Consider the following 24,778-nt stretch of genomic DNA (forward strand, 5'->3'; position numbering starts at 1 on the left):
GCGACCAATGCAACGGGTGGGTCCTTACTGTCTCTCCCAAGCCCCGTTTCAAACCTGTGGCCACTACTTATGAAGGCTCGGTAGGCATTTACCTCCGTAGGATGAGAAGGGCTGACCAGTTGTTTCAGCCGGATGGATTAATGCTGAGTCACAGCTGTTTGTCTGCGGGAAGCAGGCAAACGGGAGCTTGAATTCAGCCGATCTGGGCTCAGTGTGTGTTCTGAGAGGCCCAGACTGTTCACCCCAGATCCACGTGAGCTCAGCATTGCCTAGTGATCCTGAGCAAACAGATTTAGGTTGTTTACGACTCCCTATGCCCGCACAGCTGATGAGGTCAGAGACTTGATCTCTCCGTGCCCCCCTCCATGTTGGAATCCCTTTTTTTCTTTCACGTAGGCTATCAAAACTTCATATAGGGCTGAGCATGGTGGCACACGCCTGTAATCCCAGTGGTTTGTGAGGCTGAGGAGGGAGGATTGCAAGTTCAAGGCTAGCTTCAGGAACTTATCGAGGCCCTAAGTAACTTAGTGAGACCCTGTCTCTAAATGAAATACAAAAAAAGGGCTGGGTTTGTGCCTCAGTGGTTAAGCACCCCCTGAATTCACTCCCCAGTACCAAAAAAAAAAAAAATTTTTAGGTAGGATTTTGTAATAGCATGTTGGGATATTAAAATATGAAGCAGGCATTTAGGTAGGGAAAGCAAAGTTTGGGTATATAGTATGAATAAAAAGATAGAAAATGAGAAAGAAAACTACAAATTCCATTTTAAAATTAAGAAACATCTACAATCTTGATTCTCAACATGTGAAAAATGGCAGTGGATAGGTGACTAGGTAACTCATTTAGTAGAGCATAGCAGTCAGGACTGAGTACTCACCTAGAGTGTACCATTGAGAAGCAAGAATTTGCTATGCTAAATTGTAGAAAAACTCTATAGTGGGTGACATTAGGTACTGCAAAAGGCAAGAGGCTGAAAATTATATTAAGAGTATTAGACGTACTAATAGTTCTTATCTACTATGCCTCAGCAAGGTGACTCCGTACGACAAACAGATATATACTATGGGGTAATAGAAGTCTAGGGGCCTCTGTGCTCTGGAACTGTAGGCATAGACTAGTTGAAAGGAGGAGTAAAAATGTGGGCCTGGAAAATGGCCACTAAGGGAACTGTGGAAACTCAAAGAAACATTTTCCTCTACCAGTTCTCTTCTCCAGTCTTGTAGCCACATTAATTTACCTCCAGGCCAGAAGCTCCTTCCAAAACAGAGAATACAAAAAAAAAAAAAAAAAAAAACACAAAAAAGATTTCAGATAACAGTGTTTGATGGTTTCCTGCAATATTGGCCATTAATGTTGGGGTCAAACTGTGCTAGTTTCTTGGGGGTGCTATAATTAATTACCAAAATCTGGGTGTCTTATTTTCTCACAGAGAACATTCTGTAAGGAAGAATCCTTTCTTGTCTCTTCCTAGTTTCTGGTGGCATCCAGCAATCTGTCATTTCCTTAGCTTTTAATTGTCACTCCAATCTCTGCTGTGTTCACATTGCCCTCCCCCACCCATATCTTATAAAGATACAAGTTATCTGATTAGTTTTCACCCTAATCTAGTATGGCCTTATTTTGACTTATTACGTCTGCAAAAACTTGTTTCCAGATTAAGTCATATTTAAGGGTCAGGTGGACATGAATTTTGGAGGAACATCATTTAGCCCACTGCAGACCCCAAAGATGTATACACATATGCACATACTTATGCAATGGCTTCTGAATGTTTTTGTACTGCATACTTACAAGTAGCTAAGGTTTACCATTAGTACCTACCACATAATAAGCATTCCATAATTGATAGCTACTCTTATCAGTAATATTCCAGATTCAGATAAAGTGTCACTTTATAGTTAGGCAATTTTCATTTTAGCAACAGTTAGGAATGTACATGTTTAAGTAGTTTGATTTCTTTTTTTTTTTTTTTTTTGAGAATTTTAATATTTATTTTTTAGTTTTCGGTGGACACAACATCTTTGTTTGTATGTGGTGCTGAGGATTGAACCCGGGCCACACGCATGCCAGGCGAGGGCACTACAGCTTGAGCCACATCCCTAGCCCTTGATTTCTTGATTAAATGTAATTTCTTTTGAGAGGAACTTTATTGCCCCAACAACTAGTTCAGAACTTAATGTGTCTTCTTTCTTTGACAGTATTCCCCAAAATATGATCAGCAGTGAATTTTCTTTTAGCACACTCTGATAAAAGAGTACTGTGAGTTAAACTAAGATTTTAAAGTGCTGCATACTATATTCCCTCTGCTAACGCCAGTTGAGATATCATGTGCTTAATAATTAAGACTCTGGGGCTGATAAAGAAAAAAGAATTATGTCATTTTCAGGAAAAATGGATGGAACTAGAGACCATTATGTTAATTGAAATAAGTCAAACTCAGAAGGTTAGGGTCGTGTGTTTTTCCCTTATGTGGAAGCTAGAGAGAAAAAAGAATAGATGGGGGTAGATCTCTTGAAAATCAGAGGGAAATCAATAGAAAAAAGGGCCCAAAGTATGGGACATGGGGAGAGGAGAAAATGTTGGGAGTGATATTGGCCAAATTATGTTTTGTGTATCGTGTGCATGTACAGATATGTAAACAAGTCCCATCAGTGCGTACAACTATAATGCACCAATTAAAAAAATAGGGGGAGTTGGGCTGGGGATGTGGCTCAAGCGGTAGTGGCTCTCCTGGCATGTGCGGGGCACTGGGTTCGATCCTCAGCACCACATAAAGATAAGATAAAGGTGGGCTGGGGATGTGGCTCAAGCGGTAGCGCGCTCACCTGGCATGCGTGCAGCAAGGTTCGATCCTCAGCACCACATACAAACAAAGATGTTGTGTCCGCCGAGAACTAAAAAATAAATATTAAAAATTCTCTCTCTCCCTCTCTCACTCTCTCCTCTCTCACTCTCTCTCTTAAAAAAAAAAAAAGATAAAATAAATAAAATAAAGGTGTTGTGTCCACCGAAAACTAAAAAATAAATATTAAAAAATTCTCTCTCTCTCTCTCTCTCTCTAAAAAAAAAAAACGAGGGAGAAAGAATCTGGGGCTGGGGCTATAGCTCAGTAGTAGAGCCCTTTCCTAGTACGTCTGAGGTCCTTGATTCAACCCCCAGCACTGCAATAAGAAATACAAAAAGAATTAAAAATCCTGGGGCTGGGGTTTTGGCTCAGTGGTAGAGCACTCGCCTAGCACGTGCAAGGCCCTGGGTTCAATCCTCGGCACCATATAAAAATAAATAAATAAAGATATTGTGTCCAACTACAACTAAAAAGTAAATATTAAAAAAAAAAAGAATAAAGAATCCTATTCATTATCGTAAACATGTTCCTAAACTTGACTGTAGAACTTACCCCAGTATAACAACTCTACACATCCCATAAAACTTAAATTCTGAAATACACTGTGGAATAAAACATCATAGTAGGAAATTTAATGATTGTTGTATGTATTGAATTATAAAGAATCTGGGTGTGATGTTTTGAAGTCATATTTTGCCTTGGCTTGATATTTTAGTGTTTCGCTTGTCGGTATGTCACAATTAACAGTATTTTTATCTATAAGTAAATGAATGATTTTTAATAGCAGTGGAGAAATAATAATAGGAACTCCTGAGATAATTCTATGTTTTTTCTCACTTAGGACAAAACTTTTGGTCTGAAGAATAAGAAAGGCGCAAAGCAACAGAAGTTTATCAAGGCTGTCACTCACCAAGTTAAGTTTGGTCAGCAAAATCCACGTCAGGTAAATAATTTGAATTTCTTTATTTTCTTAACAGATGTAACGTTATTTAGCATCTGACCCTAATAAAGGTATTTGATGTTATAATTGTATTTCAAAATGGAATCCTAAATTCTTTTTCATCTTTCCTTTCTTCCTCGGTCATACCTCTTAGATGTTCCTATAAGCCATTTTTTTTCCATTTTCCCAAACTTTATTGAAGAAAAAGCAATGGTGTTAAACCTTTAGAACATAGTCAATATTTTAGGATTCCTCCCTTGAAAAGGTGACATTTGATTTCCAAATACATGCTGGAAGTTTACATGTATCCCAATTGTACTAAGTAAGTAAGAAGCTAAAATCCTAAAATGTTCATCTTCTGACTAGTCTGTGGTCTGCTTTGGATCAGCAATAATTGCCAGAACAGCTACTGTGACTTTATTAATTTTTGTCTGTAGCTTTCTTAGTTCTTCTATATGCAGCAATTGCAGAATCTAGGCAGCTTCATTAAAAACTGTATCTCCTGTGTCAAAGCCAAGAATATTTTTATCTAAAACAATAGGCAAGCCCTCTTTTGTTTGATTTGCTTTAGCAACTGCATCTTGTCTTAGGCACTTTTGAATCAAAATGTGAATTGCCTTAAGCATTACCTGGTAATCATCTGATGTTGAATCTGTAGAATGTTAGCCAAAGCCATCACACCAGCCTTAAAGTCAGGATTATTTAACATCTGCAGAACCATTGATCAATTTGGATGTAAATAACCTCCAAGCCATTTTAATATAGCTCTAACTTATTCTAATAATGGCTGTAATATACCCATACTATTCTACAGTATGGGTATATTATATCTGTTTCACTATTTTTAAGTGATCATTTTGTTTCTAGCTTTCTGACACTAAGAACACTTCTACAAGAAGGATACTTTTACATATGTCCTTATCTGAACACATGTCCTTACATGAGTTTGTGTTTTTTTGTTTCTGTGGCATAGTTATCTACTAAAAGACTTTCTGTTTCTAGATCAAGAGAATAGATTTCAAATTTTAATAAATTTGCCTAATCACATTTCATAGAGACTATATAATACATTTTCATTTGCAGTGCATAAATAATGGGTACTAAAGTTCTTTTTAATGTTTTCCAATATAAAATGTAAGAAGTGATAATCTCACATCATTTACCTCACTACTGGAAATTATCTTCATAAGCTTATTGGTTATTAGGGTATGCACATTTTTTACTTTCCTATTGAAATTCTTTATTTTGTTGTTTTTCTTTTTTGGTTGTTTTATGTTAATTTGTGAGGGATATCCTTTGTCAATATTGCAGATAATTTGTGATGTTTCAGTTCTATTTTGTTGCACAACAGTTTTATTTTTATATTGTATATGTCTGGTTTTTTAAAAATATGGTTGAAATTTATCACTTTCTTCTGGATTATACATGCTTTTCCTAACTTTTTTCCTATATTATTTTCAGTCAACAATTTGTCAAAGAAATATATTTTATATATTCTTGAATTTGTTTTCTTTAATAGCCAGCATAATTCATCCTTCTGAATTAAAATACCATTATTGACATATATTCATAGTAAAGTTTCAGATACATTAGGATGTGTTTCTGTATTCTCTTTTGTGCTCTAATTGTCTGCATCTAAATCAGTATCATGCTGATTTTTTTTTTATTAGTGTACTTATAATATACAGTTAACTTGTAAGGCAGTTCATTCCCCAGAATGCTGCTTTTTCTTTTTGTCTTTTGTTATTGTCATTGTCATTGTTCTTGTTTATTTATTCCTCTCTATAAATTTCAAAATTACATTATTCATTGAAAACTCATTAAAAACATTGAACCTTTCTCTGAGTTGCTTAGGGCTGCCTCAGTTCTGAGCCACTGGGATTACAGGCATTTGCCACTGTGCCCAGCAGATTTAGCCCTTTTGCTTCAGGTTCTTAGATCTTTCATTCCTTGAGATTTATAAATAGGAGTCTTTATTCCTTAAAGATTTTTCTTTTTATTTGTTCTAATTAGTTATACATTACAGTAGAATGTATTTTGACACATTGTACACAAATGAAGCACAACTTCTTCCTCTGGCTGTACATGTGCAGAGTCACACCAGTAGTGTAATCATACATGTATTTAGGGTAATAATGTCTGTCTCATTCCTCTGTCCTTTCCATCTGCACACCCTCTCCCCTCTCCTCCCCTCCCCTCACTCACTTATGCACAATCCAGAGTTCCTTCATGCTTCGGTACCCCCTCTTTTATGGATGTGCATCCACTTAACAGAGAAAACATTTGGCCTTTGGTTTTTTGGGTTTGGCTTATTTTGCTTAGCATGATATATTCTCCAGCTCCATTCATTTACTGGCAAATGCCATCATTTCATTCTTCTTTAAGGATGAATAATATTCCATTGGGCATATATACTACATTTCCTTTATTCATTCATCTGTTGAAGGTTGCCTAGGTTGGTTTCATAGTTTAGCTATTGTGTGTTAAGCTGTCGTAAATATTGATGTGGCTTCATCACTGTAGTGTTAAGTCCTTTGGGTATAAGCCAAGGAGTGGGATAACTGGGTCAAATGGTGGTTCCATTCCAAGTTTTTTGAGGAATCTCCACACTTTTTTTCATAGTGGTTGCACCAATTTGCAGTCCCACCAGCAAAGTTAAAGTGTACCTTTTTTCCCACATCCTCACTAACACTTATTGCTTGTAATCTTGATAATTGCCATTCTGATTGGAGTAAAATGAAATCTTAGAGTAGTTTTGATTTTCATTTCTCTAATTGCTAGAGATGTTGAACACTTTTTCATATTTGCTGATCAATTATATTTCTTCTTCTGTTCAGCTCCTTAGCCTATTTATTGATTGTGTTATTTGGTTTTTTGGTGTTAAGTTTTTTGAGTTCTTTATATATCCTGAAGACTAGTGCTGTTTTTGAGGTGTCTGTGGTAAAGATTTTCTCCCATTCTATAGACTCTCTCTCACATTATTGTTTTCCTTTGCTGAAAAGGTTTTTAGTTTCATTCCATCCCATTGATTCTTGATTTTACTTCTTGCACTTTAGGAGTCTTGTTAAGGAAGTCAGGTCCTAAGCCAACCAATATGATGAAGATTTGGGCCTAGTTTTTTCTTCTATTAGGCTCAGGGTCTCTGTTCTAGTGCCTGAATCCTTGATCCACTTTGAGTTGAGTTTTGTGCAGGGTGCGAGATAGAAGTTTAATTTCATTTTGCTACATATGGATTTCAGTTTTTCCGAACACCATTTGTTGAATAGGCTATCTTTTCTCCAGTGTATGTTTTTGGTGCCTTTGTTGATTTTGTTTTTATTTAACCTCTCCTATCTCCTTTTCCTTAACTTCTGGAAGTACTCTCTTTTTAAATGTGGGAAAGAAGAGATTTCTCGTGTTTACAGATTTTTTTTCATATGAGAGAGTATCAGAATAAATATTTGTGAGATGTTAACCTCTGTCTGAAACCAGACTCTCTCAGTCATGCTGTCTGCAAATCAATGCCTCAACCCTTTCCTTTCACCTGTCTTTCAGCTTGATTCTAGAGTCAAAATCTATTGCTCTTCCCAGCAGCTAACTTAACCTGATTTAATAAAAATGTACAGTCAGCCCTCCATATACAGAGGTTTATATTGTCAGATTCAACCAACTACAGGTCATAAATGTTTAAAACAATTGTTATATTGTTGCTGGCATGTAGTGCCTAATTAGGACTAAGAGGTTCTGTATTGAACAAGACAGACTTTTTGTTCAAGGAACTAGAATACACAACACAGATTTGGTATCCTGGGCAGGGGACCTGGAATCAATACCCACAGATACTAAGGGACAACCTTATGGTAAATCTTGGAGTTGAGTACATATCCATACATATATACAATAACAGAACATAGGTTTGAATCCTTTCTTGTTTTTTTCTTTACCCTTTTTTTTTATTGGTGCCTTATAGTTGCACATGATAGGATTTGTTACATATTTATATATACATATACTATAACAATATAATTTGGCCAATATCACTCCTCAGCACTTCCCTCCTCCTATCCCGTAATCTCTTTCCTATACTGATCTCCCTTTGATTTTTATGAGACTCCCACCTTTCTTTTCCTTTTCCACTCTAGTTTCCACATATGAGAGAAACCATAAAACTCTTGACCTTCTGATTTCATCTTACTTTATTTTGCTTAACATAATGGCCTCTAGTTCTATCCATTTTCCTGCAAATAACATAATTTATTTATATATTCTTTATGGCTAAATAAAACTCCATTGTGTAGATATACCAGATTGTCTCTGTCCACTTACTCATTGATAGACATCTAAGCTGGTTCCATAGTGTGGCTATTATGAATTGTGTTGCTGTAAACATGGCTATGCGTGTATCACTATAGTATAATGACTTTAATTCTTTTTTTTTTTTTTTTTTTTTTCCTGTGGTGCTGGGGATCAAATCCAGGGCTTTGTGCATTTGAGGCAAGCATTGTACCAACTGAGCTATATACCCAGCCCAGATGATGACTTAATTCTTTAGGATAAATACTGAGTAGTAGTATCACTAGGTCATATGATGGTTTCATGCCTAGTTTTTTGAGCAACCTCTATACTGATTTCCATAGTGCTTGTACTAATTTACAATCCTACCAACAGTGTAGTAGTCTCGCCCACGTCCCACGTAGGCTGTGGAAATGGGGTTCCCCTCGTGGAATGGATTGGCTGAGAAATAAAAGCTGAGAAAAAATAGAAGGGCGAAAAATAACCATAGAACACAGAAAGTAGTTTCAAAAGCAGGGGCAAGATGGGAAAGCCAATCAGCAGATCGAGCTTCTATACTCTGGTAAATTGGAGCCTGTGCCTGCTTTATTTATATCTGGAAATATCAAAGGCCTTCCGAAAAAGGTTAAATGTGGGCTGTTCAGTTCCCAACAGGTATGCCCAACTCCAGAGCAATTATGAGGTATCTTCCTAGCAGAGTGGAGATAAAGGTCACATGCGTTGGGCAATCTATTGCCATGAGAGTTCACAATGCCAAACCTAAATCTCCCTGGCTACCATACCAGGAGAAGACCTTCATGTAATTCACAGATGGCTTCCTGCATAGTAGTGTTTCTTTTTCACCATATCCTCTCCAGCATTTATTATTTGTATTCTTGATGACTGCCATTCTAACTGGTGTGAGATGAAATCTGTGTAGTTTTGATTGGTATTTCACTAGTTGCTAGTGATGTTGAATATCTTTTTCATAGTTATCTTTTTAGAAATGTCTGTTTAATTCATAATATTAAGTTAATATTTTATTAATATTAATTTACCCATTTACTAATTGGATTGTTTGTTGACTTTGGGGTGTAGTTTATTGAATTCTTTATACAGTATAGATATTAACTATCAGAAGAGTAGTTAGCAAAGATTTTCTTCTATAGTTTCTATCTTTACATTCTTTTTTTCTTTGTTCTGCAGAAACATTTTAACTTGGTTTCATACCATTTGTCAACTCTTGACATTATTTCCTGAGTTTCAGGGGTCCTATTGAAAAATTCATTGTCTGCGCCTATATGCTGGGGTATTGACACTACGTTATCTTCTGGGAGTTGTACAGTTTCTGATCAAACTTCTAGGTCTTTGATCCATGATTTTTGTGCAGGGTAAGAGTTAAGAGTCTAATTTCATTCTTCTGCATATGAATAGTTTCCCCAGCACCACTTGTTAAAAAGGCTGTCTTTTCTTCGTTTATGCTTTTGGCACTTTTGTCAAGAGTCAGATGACAGTAGATGGATGTATGGTTTTGTATCTGTGTCTTCTGTTCTGTACCTTTGGTCTATATGTCTGCTTTTATGCTAGCACTATGCAGTTTTTGTTGAATCCTATCTTGTTAATGATCTTAAATTATTTAGTGACATTGGTCATTATTCTTTCAGTGGAAGGTAAGTTATTCCTTCTAGAATTCCACTCATGGTTAAATGAGAAGAAATTTCATTTTTCAGTTCTGTTCTTTCTCCCTTGACTTTTCTTTCCTTATGGTGTTTTTGAATGGTAATTTCAGATTTCGTAGACCTGTGCAAAGTCACAAAATGTATGGTAGTATTTAGGTGTGATTATACATTCAGTATTATAACTTTGATATAGTCTTAGGTAACAGGACCATCTGGAAAGATGGAGTATCTGACCATCATTAATAACTTAGAAAATGAGCAGTAGTCCTGGACATTAGGTGCACTGCTGTAAGCCCTGTACCACAGAGGATGACCCTACTCAGTGTCTGCCCCAGACATTTCTCTTCCTATGGATAAGGAGTCTGAGGTAATGTGTCTACCCAGGTTTTGAAGCATAGCTTCCCCACAAAACTGAGCCTACTTCCAGGACCTTTAAAGGCTCCTTCCCCATAAACATGTCCATTTAGAGTTTGCTGTGCTGGCAGTATGCCTGGGGTAGCCAAAAGAAGGATGTGTCCTAGGCTCACATCTCTGAATCCTCTACGTCTCTCCAGCACTTTTCACCTCTCTTCACTCCCAAGGAAGGATAAAACTGGATGGGAAAAGGAGGAGGAGTCAGGGGCTAACTCTACAATACTGCTGTGTGGTGAAACTCTCCCACATAGAGCCTGAGCATTTTAATTTGAGCCTCTTCTTGCAGTCATAAGACAAGTAGGAGTATAAGCCATATTTTATAATATTGACTTGATTTCTAACTTTAAGTATTTTAAGTGGTTTATGAGTCTCCATTGTATTCTTATTCTGGTCCTCACAAATGTTTGAGGTGAGCCTATTGAGCAAAGAATATTTTTCATTAAAGGGAAGGGAGAGGGATGGGATTAGGAAAAACAGTATAATGAATCAGACATAACTTTTCTATTCTTTCGTATGAATACATGACCAGTGTAACTCCACATCATGTATAGCCACAAGAATAGAAAGTTATACTCCATGTATCTATAATATCTCAAAAACACTCTACTGACATGAATATTTAAAAAGAACAAATTAAAAAATTTAAAAAGAAGAAGTGAAGTGAAGTGGCCAGGCACAGGGTCACATATCTATAATCCCAGCAACTCAGAAAACTGAGGCAGGAGGATCACATGGTCAAGGCCAGTGTTAACCTTTGTAAGGCTTTAAGCCACTTAGCAAGACCCTGTTTCAAATAAAAAGGACAGAATGTAGCTCAGTGGTAAAGCCCCTCTGGCTTCAATCCACAGTACCAAAAAATGAAGTACAAAGTGACTTAAGTTTTTTCTTTTTAATTGGCCAAAGTCAGAATTTAGGAAGTCTTTGACCTAATTATAGCATTTGCCATTACTTTCCTAAAATTCCTCTTTTTGACCCCTTTTGTTTTGGTTTTTACTAATTTGTTTGGTGTTTCTTGTTCTTTTTCATGGGCTACATAGGGTCTGTTGACTGATTAAGTACAGGTATTCCTCGAGAAAGCATCCTCTGCTCACTTTTTTATGCTGTCCTGAGTAATCTCATACACTAAAATTTTAATCAACTATGATCTATAACCTGTTATTTTAAAATTCTTTATCTCAAATCAAACCCTGTTTAGTTTCAGTAGAATCATTATCAATGTCTGATGAAGCTCCCTTCTAAATAACTCCACCCAGATGCTCTGTAAGCATTTCCTAGTGAGTATGCCCCAAACTGAGCTCATCTCCACCTCCTATCCTAAAACCTGTTTCTCCTGTATTCCCTGTCTTAACACCACTAATTAAACATGATAATCCTAGACTCCTTCTACTTTACACTTCATATTCAGTCACTTAGTCCTATCAGTTCTGCTTCCTAAGTAGCTCTTTGTTTCTTTTTTCCATCCTAACTGCTAATGACTATTTTAACTCTTGTGTTTTCTTACCTACAGCAGTTGCAGTAGGCTCTTTGCCTTCTTCAACCTTGAATTTCTAGTCTGTCTTCCACCAAGCTGCCATACTCACCTTTTAAAAATAAAACATGCTCTTGGGGCTGGTGTTGTGGCTCAGTGGTAGAGCGCTTGCCTAGCATGAGGCACTGGGTTCTCGATCCTCAGCACCATATATAAACAAAATAAAGGTCTGCTGACAACTAAAAATAAATATATATTTATATAAAATCAACAACAACATGCTCTTGTCACTTACTTATTTTAAACCAACTAAGCTGTACCCTGTCACCTGCTGGTAAAGTCCAAATTTCTTACTGTTGTTTCTCATACCTTGTTCCTCTAGTCCCTGTATCTTCATTGGCTGGCACTTTCTGCATTCCTTTCTTGCTCATCAGAAGAGCTCATCTATAAGGTTATCAACTCTAATTTTTGTAGGTATATAGATATTTTTTGTTCCCAGAGCACCATGTGTATTATATTATAGTTGTTGGCATGTCTGTCTTTCCCTTAGATTCTGAGCTTCTTTAAATAAGCATCTTTTGTCTTTTCAACTTTATATTCCTTGTCATCTAACATAGGACCTGATATATAAATGTTTGGATGAATCCTCTATAATCAATTAGGTAGGTAAATCATGTGCCTAGAACTATGTTTTGTTGTTGTTGTTTTAATTTCCTGCCATGACCTAGTCTAGTTTTTTTTTTTTTTTTCACAGCGACACTGTAATGTTTTGGGTGGAACAATTGTGCGTGGGACTGTACATTTCAGAAGGTTTGCATTGCTCATCTTCAAAATGTACTCATACTTCTTTGGGTTGTTTTCATAGAAAAAAAATATCTCAGTGGAAACCATTTACTAAAAATGTTAGGCATTGTTGTAAATGCTTAATGTTTGTTGCCCTAAGCCTTTGAATATGCTTTTAATTAGACGTGGTACCATTTTTAGACCAAAAAAGAATTCATTACAAGGTTTAGTAATTCTTTTTAATAGTTTAACCACAATATTTAATATATACCGCAAGACCATTCTATAGATACAGATGTATGCAAATGTCTTTGTTATGTTATTGACTACTGTGTGGTGAAAACAGTTTTGTAAATAATCAAATTTACATTTTTAAACCTGGGAATATTTTAGGTAGCACAAAGTGAAGCTGAAAAGAAATTGAAGAAAGATGACAAAAAGAAAGAATTGCAGGAGCTGAATGAACTTTTCAAACCTGTAGTTGCTGCTCAAAAAATAAGCAAAGGTAAAACTTATATATTGGAGGTGTTATTTTTATAAAATGTAATTGATGTTTACAACTCTGGATTTGTTTTGCTGTTCATTAGCTATGTCATTATACAACTATAACTCCGTTTGTTAGCCCCACACATCAGAAAAATTAAGAATTTAAACAGTCCCTTTGTTGATTTATAACATTTAATCTTTGGTAGTAGTCAAGGCAAAGTATAAAGCATAAGTCATACATTTTTGGCAGCACTCATGTTTGTTTCTCAAGTCCTGCCTCATTGACTCCAGCTAGCAAGTGACATTTATGTAATAACATATATGTTTAGTTCCCACCCCTGCGCCTCTTTTAGTAAGAATAAAACAGAGAAATAGATACAAAATGCTACAGAAAGAACTGTAAGGAAATATTTTCCTAGTCAGATACAATCTGTATTTTATTATCCAGCAGATTGTAATGCAAATTTCACATGCCATTTGATATAGGTGCAGATCCCAAATCTGTGGTGTGTGCATTCTTCAAGCAAGGACAATGTACTAAAGGAGATAAATGTAAGTTTTCTCATGACTTGACTTTGGAGAGAAAATGTGAGAAACGAAGTGTTTACATTGATGCAAGAGATGAAGAACTTGAAAAAGGTATTTTTTTTTTAATATTCTCTTAAAAATAAATACCTATTCCTTTTGGTTTGTTGTTAAGATATTTAGTAACTTAAATGTAACAATCTTCATCATATTGTTTGTAAAGAATAATTAATTATGTTTGCTATTTTTTGCAAAATCTGATTTTACTTCCTTATTCCTTTGATAAAATAAATGAAGGTGTGGGCTGGGGTTGTGTTGTGGCTCAGTGGTAGAGCACTCACCTAGCATGTGTAAAGCACTGGGTTTGATTCTCAGCAATATGTGTGTGTGTGTGTGTGTGTGTGTGTGTGTGTGTGTGTGTGTGTGGTGTCCATCTACAACTAAAAATAAATAAATAAATTGAGATGTTTAAAAGCCAGGAATTTTATTTTGAATTTGTCACTCTTCTACAGTACTACCTTCTCATTTGCCTCAGCTACTTAGGAAGCATTGGTGAATTTCTAATAATGTTGTTTTATGCCTACCCTTGATGTTTTAAAGAAAAATATGTTAGGATATGAGTCTCACAATGCAATATATTCCCTCTCTGTTTGAGGAGGTATATGTTAGTAGGAACAGTAGATACAAATATTTAATCTTCATATTTCTTTTAGATACTATGGATAATTGGGATGAAAAAAAGCTGGAAGAAGTAGTGAACAAGAAGCACGGTGAGGCGGAAAAGAAAAAACCAAAAACTCAAATAGTATGTCCTTTTCTTGAATTGAGTTGCTGTGGTAATTATTATTAGGGAGAATTATGTGTCAAGGTATCATTACAATTTTTTGTTGGATTATTAGAAAATTTTATTTTGTCAATATAAGTTACATCAAATTTTATTTTTAGAATTTACAAGTTATGTTTTACAAAATTCGATTCTTATTTGGAAAGTAAAAAACCATGCCACTAAATCCTCTAAATGCTATTTTCTAGGGTGATCTTACTTTCTCAAATATTGATGAATATAATCATATATTCAGATAAGAATTGTTTTTTTTTTTTTTGAAGTCTGGCACAGTGGCGCATGCCTATAATCCCAGCAATTTGGGAGGCTGAGGCAGGAGGATTTCATATTCAAGGCAAACCTCAACAACTTAGCAAGAAGCTCAGCTATTTAGGGAAACCCTGTCTCAAAATAAAAAGGACTAGGGATGTAGCTTAGCTCAGTGATTAAGCACAGCTGAGTTCAAGCCCCATCCACCCCCCCCCCCAATTATTGTCTTATATTTGTGTATACTGAATGGTGGGAAACCTGTTAAACTAACCCACTTTAGTAATAATTTGTTTGGTTTTAATAATGAGGAAAAATTTTTTTTTAATTGCCAGGTTAAATATGAGTTTTTGGTATGTAGTAGATCTATGATACTAAGAATTGTACCTTTAAAAATTGGTGAAATTATTTCACAGACTGCATTCATGTCCACATATTTAGTACTACTAAAGTGAAAAATCTTGCTACGCTAAAAAAATTTTTAAATACTACCTTCACTTACAACTGTTTCTTCGGAAAAGAACATCACTTGTTAATTTTTCATTATTTGCAAAGGTTGTTGTTACCTGAGGCTTCAATATAATTGCATCTTGTATCCATTCAAGTTTTGAAGGGTGGCTATCCTTTGTGTTCTTATTGAGCCTTGTTCTCTTGTGATTCACAATATGAAATAGTTATGTAATTCATATAATGTTTCTGTCATTACTGTATAACTCTAGTGTTTAGGAAAGATAACATCAAAACATAATTATGATATTTTCATGACCACTTATATATGCTAATTTGAAACAAAAGTCTTTTTTGGTACTGGGTATTGAACCCAGGATCACTTAACCACTAAGCCAAATTCCCAGATTTTTTTTATATTTTATTGTCTCACTAAGTTGTTTAGGTCCTTGATAAGTTGCTGAGTCTGGCTTTGAATTCTCAGTCCTCCTGCCTCAGCCTTCCAAGCCACTGAAATTACAGGTGTATGCCACCATACCCAACAACAACAAGTTCTTTTGTATAATTAGAAAGAACATTGCCTAAAATATGAGCTTTATATGAATTTTCTCTGTAGGGAATTTGTCATTGTATCAAATATTTTAAGATAAATTTTTAGGCATCGTTCTGCATGTATGTAGTTAGTCCTAAAATGTCAATGGAATGTACTTGTTCGATATACTTAAGCATTTACCATGGAAATGGACTACATCAAGCCACTACTTCTAAACAATATTGTCTCTATAGGTGTGCAAGCATTTCCTTGAAGCTATTGAAAATAACAAGTATGGCTGGTTTTGGGTGTGCCCTGGAGGGGGTGATAATTGCATGTATCGTCATGCACTACCTCCTGGATTTGTGTTGAAAAAGGATAAAAAGAAAGAAGAGAAAGAAGATGAAATATCATTAGAAGATCTAATTGAAAGAGAGGTAACTAGTGTCTTTTTCCAACTGTTTAAAACAAACAAAAAAACTCAGAGCAGTATGTATTGTTCATTCTAATGTTTACCACTTGGGGGCAATAGCATGTTGTTATGAAAGGGAAAAAATATTGTGGCCTTTCTCCTAAGTTGCCCTACTTTAATTATTCTTTGTCTAAAATGTAAATCTAGCCATAAACATTAGCCAATCATGTGTAACAGTTTTTTGAGAACCAAATTGTTTTCATAAGATGGAGTTATATAAAATGCTTAATCAGATCTCAGATTGATTAAACTTTGTTAGTCCTAAATGCTTTTGTCTGTATCTTTTTTTTTCCTACCATTATACTAATTATTAATATATATATGGAAGGATACATTTCACCTCCGGCTTTTCGGTTATATTTTGTATACCATTGCTGGACTTAAAATGCTATCTTATTGGGGGGAACAAGTATGATTAAAAAGGTTCTACAGCAGGGCTGGGGATATAGCTCACTTGGTAGATTGCTTGTCTCGCATGCATAGGGTCCTGAGTTCAATCCCCAGCTCCACAAAAAAATAAATAAATAAATAAATAAAGGCGGGGGTGGGGGGATCTACTAATACTCCTGGCTCAGCAAAAAATAGAATTTTAGTCTGTGAGTTAACAGATATGCCTATCAGGAATTACATGAAATTATTGGAAGTCTTAGATTTAGCATTATATATTTTTAAATATATACATTTTGTCTCATCATGGATAATCTTAAGTCATATAAATGCTTAATGTTGAGATTATATACCTTGTTCTTAAGTAAATATATTTGATATATTATAGGATTCAACATATTATAATGTAGACTTTAGAATCAAGTGTATTTGGGATTGTTTATATCCTAGTTCCACTACTTGTTAGCTGTTTATCTTTGATAAATTTTCTTTTAAACGCTGCTTATAGGTGGTGATCAATGTGTTAGCATATGTGTGCAAAGCTTTTAACATTGAATACCAGGCAGATGTTTAGCAAGTATTATTTCTCTGTATATTTATTACCTGATTATTGTCCCTGAGAAGCAAGTGGTATTTTTTTGTTTAGTTTTGTTTCTCAACAAGTGAAATTTGGATATTGCTATGGAGCTTTTTGGTTTTCATAATTAGTTCATATTAAAACAATTTTTCTTGACAAGTTTTATTTTTGATATCCAGTGTTGAGAAGAAACATACTAGCTCAGAGTAGTATGTTTTAAGTATTTGTATATCTGGACACTGATTTTGCTCATTGCCATGTAATATAAAAGGGCATTAGTTTATTCCATATGCAGTGTGTTTAGGATATTCATAAGCAAGGAATTAATTCATTAAAAGAAAACTGCTCTGTCTTTGCAGCGTTCTGCCCTAGGTCCAAATGTTACCAAAATCACTCTAGAGTCTTTTCTTGCATGGAAGAAAAGAAAAAGACAAGAAAAGATTGACAAACTTGAACAAGATATGGAAAGAAGGAAAGCTGACTTCAAAGCAGGGAAAGCTCTCGTGGTATGTCCCAAACTCACACACGTTGATCCTTTACTGTTTCTTCCACTTTATAATTCCTGTCATGCAAGATTTTGTCTTTATGTAATAATGGATGTGTCTAAAATCAGTGACCAAGAAATGTTTGAATTTTCTTCTCAGTTGATAACATTTGTGTGTCTCAATAGATCAGTGGCCGGGAAGTGTTTGAATTTCGTCCTGAATTGGTCAATGATGACGATGAGGAAGCAGATGATACCCGTTATACTCAGGGATCAGGTGGTGATGAGGTAAGAGGATGCTTTGCCTTCATCTGCTCATGTTAATTGAAAGAAACAGTAGAAAGAATAAAGCAGAATGGTTAAGAGCACCAACCATGAAGCCAGCATGCCTTGGTTTAAATGTTTATTCCATTAATAAACTAATAAATTTGTATTATTTTGTAGTCATTTTATGAATTTAGGACAGTATTTTGTATATAGTTATGTGCTGTAGTATTAGCTATAAGATATGTTTTAGTCTTCCTTTAAAATAAAAAATAAGGCCTTTGTGTTTAATATTTTATGCTTAAAATCATGGGACAGTGTTACTACCCAAAATGTAGAGTAGAGAGCCTGTGACAAAGGCAGCCATTGGGTTGTAGAGAATTTCAGTGATAGCAAACAACTTACTGTTTATTTTTTGTGTAATTTTTATAAAACAGTAGAGAAGACGTAGGGAGATTATTGGAAGAACAGTATACTCTAAAAATGTAATGCCAAAGGAGTCTTCAAATTTGACAGTGCTACTCTTTTCCCAGAGAAGTTTGGAAAAAGAAATGAATTTAAATAACATTTGATCATTTGTTTTCATTTGACATTAGTGATAATTTTATTTCATTGAGATAAATCTTAGAAGTAATAATAATTTGTGGAAACTATTTATTATAATTATTGGTACATAATAATTGTATAAGTTAACGGGTATAATTGTGACATTTTCATACATGTATATAACATGCTTTGATTTTCTCCACTCTCCCTTCCCCCCCATGTACCTTCCCCTTCCCCAGTAGGACCCCTTCTGTGTGAAAATTATTCTTATTTGTACCAACTTTCTTTTCTATGTGTTGTTAAAGGTTGATGATTCTGTGAGCGTAAATGACATAGATTTAAGCCTGTACATCCCAAGAGATGTAGATGAGACAGGTATTACTGTAGCCAGTCTTGAAAGATTCAGCACATATGCTTCAGACAAAGATGGTAAGTATGCTACCTTTTACAGAATACTAAGAACTAGAAAGCTACCTAAAGAGAATTAGACAAGGCTTGGAAAAATTAGATATGTGTAGGTATCAGACTGGTAACTTAAACATGGGTTTGGCCATATATAAAACTATCAGTGAATAGGAGAATCTGTAGAAATTAGTGGTTGGGGGGATATTGATTCCATTAACTGAAACTAGAAGGGGACCAAAAGCAAAGCTGGAGATACAGGTAATAGGTTCAGTGTGGAACCTCATGAATTTAACTTTTTGTTAACACAAATGACATTGTCTGTATTCTGTGACCATTTGCAGAAGAAAACAGTTTGAAAGCCATCTGTATGGGTGTCTGAGTGAATGAGCTCATCTAGGCATAGCACATAGAATGATAACGTTCCAGAACACACTGCAAACAGCGTTATTTTAGGATAGACAAAAGAGGAAATACTTTAAAAAGATATTGAGGAGCTCAGAGAAAAATTACAAAATAAGAGTTTCAGAAAAATCAAAGAGGATTATATTTATAAATAAGTTATTAGTTATGGTTAGTAAAGGAGTTATAGAAATAAGGTGCCAATTTTTAACATTATGTACCACTCACTTTTAACTTTAAGAAGGAGGTCCTAGGAAGGGCTTTTTAGGGTATAGGAAGCCTAAATGAGAAAAGAGATCTGATAGGGGAGGAGAAATTGTTAAATTAAAGGAGCTTAGTTAAAGAGCTATAAAGATAAATAATGATTAAGAATGGAGGAAAAGCTGTCTGCAGTGTATTTGGAAAGAAAGATTGTTATAATTTTTGTCTAATTGTGCCTTGAGAAAGAGGTTTGTAGAGAGGACTAAAGTTTGACATGTTTCATATTAATGAAGCAGAAGCCAAGATAGAAAGGCTAAACCTTTTTTTTTTTTTTTTTTTTTTTTTTAATAATAAAAGCACATAGTTTATACTTGAAACATTAGTCTGCCCTCTGGAGATCTAAGAATGCTGTCACTATTGTCTTCCCAATATAAAGACTGATTTGCTCCTTTTAAAAGTGGAACTTGGGTAATATTAGGTAAAAGCAAGAGTAATATTTCAGAGTTCATAATCCCCAAGACTACATCAAAAGTGTTTGAAATAGCTAAAATCTAAATTAGGCTGTTAAAAATTGTCTTTGTGTAAATGTCTTTGAACAAGAGAGACAGCATTTTTGTTTTCTCGTTTACTATAAGGAAAAATAGTTACATAGTACTAAGATCTTTTTTATGGTGCTAGGGATTGAACCCAGGACAAGACAAGTGCTCTACCACTGAGCTGCATCCCTATCCATACTAGGCTGTTTTATAACAGTTTGTTACATGATGAAATTTTTCTAGTTTCAGCATTACAACTAGTGTGATTTAACTACTATTTACAAAACCAAAAGCTAGATAGCTGTTTATGTGCATTTTTTGATTCCATGCAATTTATTCAAGCACATTACGTATAAGTTGACTGTTTTAAAACCTAATTACCTGGTCATGTAGGGAATACAGAGTTGTAGAAGATTCATCTTGCCTTTAAGTATGTAAATCATTAAGGTTTCAGGTTCCTTCAGTAAACACAGTGTTTTACAGTAGACATAAAGAATCATTACAAATAAGCTTAGAAAAAGAAAAATCAGTTCTAGCTGCAGTGATCCCCAGAAACAGCTTTCATGGGGCAGAGTGGGGTGGTACAGATAAAGGAAGGAGCAGTATTAGTCTAAGCTGTCAACTGCTAGTGGAGCATAGTGTTTTCTATTCCTATGCCACATTGATTTCAATTTTTTATTTTTAGAAAACAAATTAAGTGAAGCTTCTGGAGGTAGAGCTGAAAATGGTGAAAGAAGTGATTTGGAAGAAGACAACGAAGGGGAGGGACAGGAAAATGGAGCCATCGATGCTGTTCCTGTTGATGAAAATCTTTTTACTGGTGAAGATTTGGATGAACTAGAAGAAGAATTAAACACACTTGATTTAGAAGAATGACACCAAACAAGTCAAAGAAAATATTTAAGTCAGCTCAGCATGAGTTGAAATTGACTACATTAATTTTTTCCACCTAGAATCAACAGGATGTTTATTTCCCATGCTGATTCTGGAGGGCTTACTCTCCTCCAAAAAAGGAATAATCTCCCTACATCTTCTCTTCTGACTTTGACTACATCTCATAGTAAGTTCAGAGTAGTTCATGATAAATTGAAAATATAATGGTCATTACAGAAAATGATTGTCGTAACTGTCCACTCAAGTAGGAAATGTAACTGCTTTTCCAGCTTTTGGTTTTCATTGGGCATGTATTATTACCAGGAACAACATAAATTTAAAATACCCCTTATTTGATGCAGTTTTTAATGAGTGGTTTCCTTTCCTTTGAATTTATGTTTTAAAGACTGCCTAAAACATGAGCACTGTACTTCATAAAGGATACTGCATATGCAGATTCAGTATTGTATCTTTGAACAACTGGATGGACATTTAAAATGGAACTTCTTTAACCTGACAGGATCAGCTACAATGCCCTGTGTTAAACTGTTTAAGTTTTCCCTCTTCTTTTTTGCCAATAAAGTTGTAAATAAAGACCATCATACATTAAAATCCAAATATGGTCCTTTTTTTTTTTTTAAGTTTTTTTTTTGAAAATTTTCTTAACATTCCTAGCTTAAGAATTTAACTGAATATCTGTTATAGTATCACATAAGGCACAGACACTTGATTTTTTTTTTTCTTTTTAAACTTCAGTAGAAGCATGTATAGTATTGATGGTATTAACAATGAGTTTAGCAACTAATTCTTAGCTTCCAGAAGAGCCTGTAGGTGGTATTATATAAAAAATAACTTCTGAATTGATAGCTCATTAGCCTAAGTAAATATCACTTTCAAAGACTACATCAGAATTGTTGAGGTCCATGGTGTTAAAATAGTGCATACTTAAGTTTGATTAGTCCATTTGCAAGAATCTAAAGAAATTCACCAGAAATCTTTGGGTTGAGTTTCTTTGTCATTGAGATTCCCTGAAAAATTAGGGTGATAACGCATTTAAAATGGACATCATTTGTTAATGACATATTTAATACTAGATAACTTACCATTATTATATTATATATTTTCCCATACTACAGTGCTACTTTTGTTATTTACAAATATAAATGGATTTTGAAGCAACCAAGATAATCTTACTGAAGTATCAGATGACCTGGGCCTTATTCTCATTTTTAAATCTCTGGATTAGTTTTTTTCATTTGCATTGGAAAGCTAAGACTGAATGAGGTCTAAAGCGCTTGTGAATTGTAAAACCTAAGAAAACATGATTATAAAATTTGTCAAATGATAATATCAAAGTTGATAAAGAAATTTACTTTGTAGCTGTTGAATATTAGCACTATAATTCACATTTTTCAAATAGGAAATCATGAGCCAAGTTTATTTCCTGTCTGTCTTTTTAAAACTCTACCCCCACGCTATCAATTCTTGTTTTCAATTTTTGAAAGAATCTTAAATTTTTTTCTAAGAATTTATCTAACAACTGAGAGTTAAAATTCAGTTACTTTCAACCCTAATTTTTTCTTTTTCTTTTTTTTTTCTTTTTTTTTTATTTTATTGTTGGTTGTTCAAAACATTACATAGTTCTTAATATACCATATTTCACAGAATGATTCAAGTGGGTTATGAACTCCCACCTTTACCCCGTATACAGATTGCTGTGTCACATCAGTTACATTTCCATTGATTTACAAATTGCCTTTCTAGTGACTGATGTATTCTGCTGTCTATCCCATTCTCCACTATCCCCCCTCCCCTCCCCTCCCCTCCCCTTCTCTCTCTCCACCCCCTCTACTGTAAATCGTTTCTTACACTTATATAATTTCTCTCCTACTCCTCCTTTCCTCTTATATGTAATTGTGTATAACCCTGAGGCTCACCTTCCAATTCCATGCAATTTCCCTTAACTCTCCCTTTCCCTCCCGCCTATCATCCCTGTTAAATGTTAATCTTCTTCTCCAGCTCTTCGTCTCTACCCTGTCCTTGGTTATTCCCCTTATATCAAAGAAGACATTTGGCATTTGTTTTTTAAGGATTGGCTAGCTTCACTTAGCATAATCTGCTCTAATGCCATCCATTTCCCTCCAAATTCTATGATTTTGTCATTTCTTAATGCAGAATAATACTCCATTGTGTATAAATGCCACATTTTTAATCCATTCATCTATTGAAGGGCTTCTAGGTTGGTTCCACAATCTTGCTATCGTGAATTGTGCTGCTATGAACATCGATGTAGCAGTGTCCCTGTAGCATGCTCTTGTTAGGTCTTTAGGGAATAGACCGAGAAGGGGAATAGCTGGGTCAAATGGTGGTTCCATTCCCAGCTTTCCAAGAAATCTCCATACTGCTTTCCAAATTGGCTGCACCATTTTGCAGTCCCACCAACAATGAACAAGTGTACCCATTTCCCCCGCATCCTCGCCAGCACTTGTTGTTGTTGGACTTCTTAATGGCTGCCAATCTTACTGGAGTGAGATGGTATCTTAGGGTGGTTTTGATTTGCATTTCTCTGACTGCTAGCGATGTTGAGCATTTTTTCATGTACTTGTTGATTGATTGTATGTCCTCCTCTGAGAAGTGTTTTTATTTTTCTTTTACATGTAAGATAGACCCATTTAAACAAACAAAAGACTGGGGAGTTTGAATGTTTGATTTAAAGCATCACTAAAACATTACAGCAAATAAGTCATTTTGAAGTGAGTTAAAGGACAAATTGTTTCAGTATGAAAGTCATTATTGATTCCTACAAGTTTGTAATTCTTGGATGAACTTCATCTATATTACCCCAAGTTTTCTTCCATTATAAAGACATATGTAGAAAAGAAAATGTAAAAGCACATAATCTTAGAAGAGCAAAATGCAAAATTAAATCTGCTTCTAAAGTTCTAGTACATTTCAGAGGTCAATAGAAATTTGTATAGTTCACAGTATAGTTACTCTATTTATACAAATAATCTGAGCTTGTCCTTTTTCAAACCCAATTTCTACATAATCTTAATTTTTAAATAGTTTTTCTTCCAAATTTCTCTTTATATTTAATTCCCACTGTTAACCTATTTCTGTAATATAATTATCAATTAATGGAACTTTAGCTTCGTTTTAAAAGGACTGTGGTTTAGAAAATCAGAAACTTAATGATAAAGCTTTCCACAGGGGAGAAAAAATATGACTTTGCATTATTTCCTTATATTCTGTGAAACGAGATCATTTTCCTAGACATAAAGAGCTTTTCATTTTATCCTTAACTTCTAGAAGATTCCATGAGCCTCCACTCTTTATATCTTACACTCAACAAATATTACAGCCTATAATGATCCTATGTTTGCCAGAATCTAATTCAAATAGGTATATTGTAAATTTTACCTTGTCTTTGCACAGATGGCTAGTTGGATACTGTAAGCCCCACCATACATGGACAAGTACATATTTTGCAATTGTACAATGTATTTTTAATAGTTGAATCAATCAGCTTTAACAGCTAAGTGATTTAGAATGTGATAGTAAAAGAAAAACTGTAGGATCGAGGTTTAGATGTTGCAGATGATTAAGAAAGCTTTGCATTCAACCCCAAATTTTAACACAAAAGGAGTTTATACCAGAAGTTCATACAGATAACTAATAGTATTATGTGATAAGTTCTGTTCCTGTTCAGGTTAAAGAACATTCAGGATCAGAGACTACAAATCTTCACTCTATTTATTAAGTATAGAACTGATTCTGATATAAATACTGTTACTGCTTCCAGATACTTAGCACCCTGTTCATATACTCAAAAACATGTTTCAGTGAAGATCAATACAAAATAAGAGGAGGGACTACCAGAATCTTTTGAGATTTTTATTCTTTCTTAAGCATATATTTCACTGATGGATAGCTGTGTTTTCTGAATAAAGGCAACAACTTGTTTCTCAGTTTCCAAAAATTATGAGACACCAAACTTTATAAATAGAGTTTGGCCACACTGGTTCATCCTACAAAGTTTTAGAAACAAATCTGAGTGAAATATTAGCACAAAATGCATTTTTATATTCTTTTTTAGAATGATGTCCTTTTATTGTTAATTGCTTTTTGTTAATCGGAAAAGAAAAAGTAATGCTTTTTTATTAGTTCAGTTGAT

General features: G+C 34.7%; 1 protein-coding gene across 1 annotated transcript in view; it reads left to right on the forward strand.

Annotated features, from left to right (window-relative positions):
* ZC3H15 (zinc finger CCCH-type containing 15) overlaps window positions 1-21,222 on the forward strand; it is a 33,380-nt gene extending 12,158 nt beyond the window's left edge. The window contains exons 2-10 of the mRNA XM_081261642.1: window positions 3,687-3,788; window positions 12,774-12,885; window positions 13,353-13,505; window positions 14,105-14,196; window positions 15,715-15,897; window positions 17,256-17,402; window positions 17,567-17,668; window positions 18,496-18,619; window positions 20,417-21,222. Coding sequence (XP_081117768.1) covers window positions 3,687-3,788; window positions 12,774-12,885; window positions 13,353-13,505; window positions 14,105-14,196; window positions 15,715-15,897; window positions 17,256-17,402; window positions 17,567-17,668; window positions 18,496-18,619; window positions 20,417-20,607 — 1,206 coding nt within the window. The 3' untranslated portion in view covers window positions 20,608-21,222. The remainder of the gene's footprint in view (window positions 1-3,686; window positions 3,789-12,773; window positions 12,886-13,352; window positions 13,506-14,104; window positions 14,197-15,714; window positions 15,898-17,255; window positions 17,403-17,566; window positions 17,669-18,495; window positions 18,620-20,416) is intronic.
* The last annotated feature ends 3,556 nt before the right edge of the window (window positions 21,223-24,778 follow it).

The sequence above is a fragment of the Spermophilus citellus genome (assembly GCF_964194105.1).
Source record: "Spermophilus citellus genome assembly, chromosome: 11".
Classification (NCBI taxonomy): domain Eukaryota; kingdom Metazoa; phylum Chordata; class Mammalia; order Rodentia; family Sciuridae; genus Spermophilus; species Spermophilus citellus.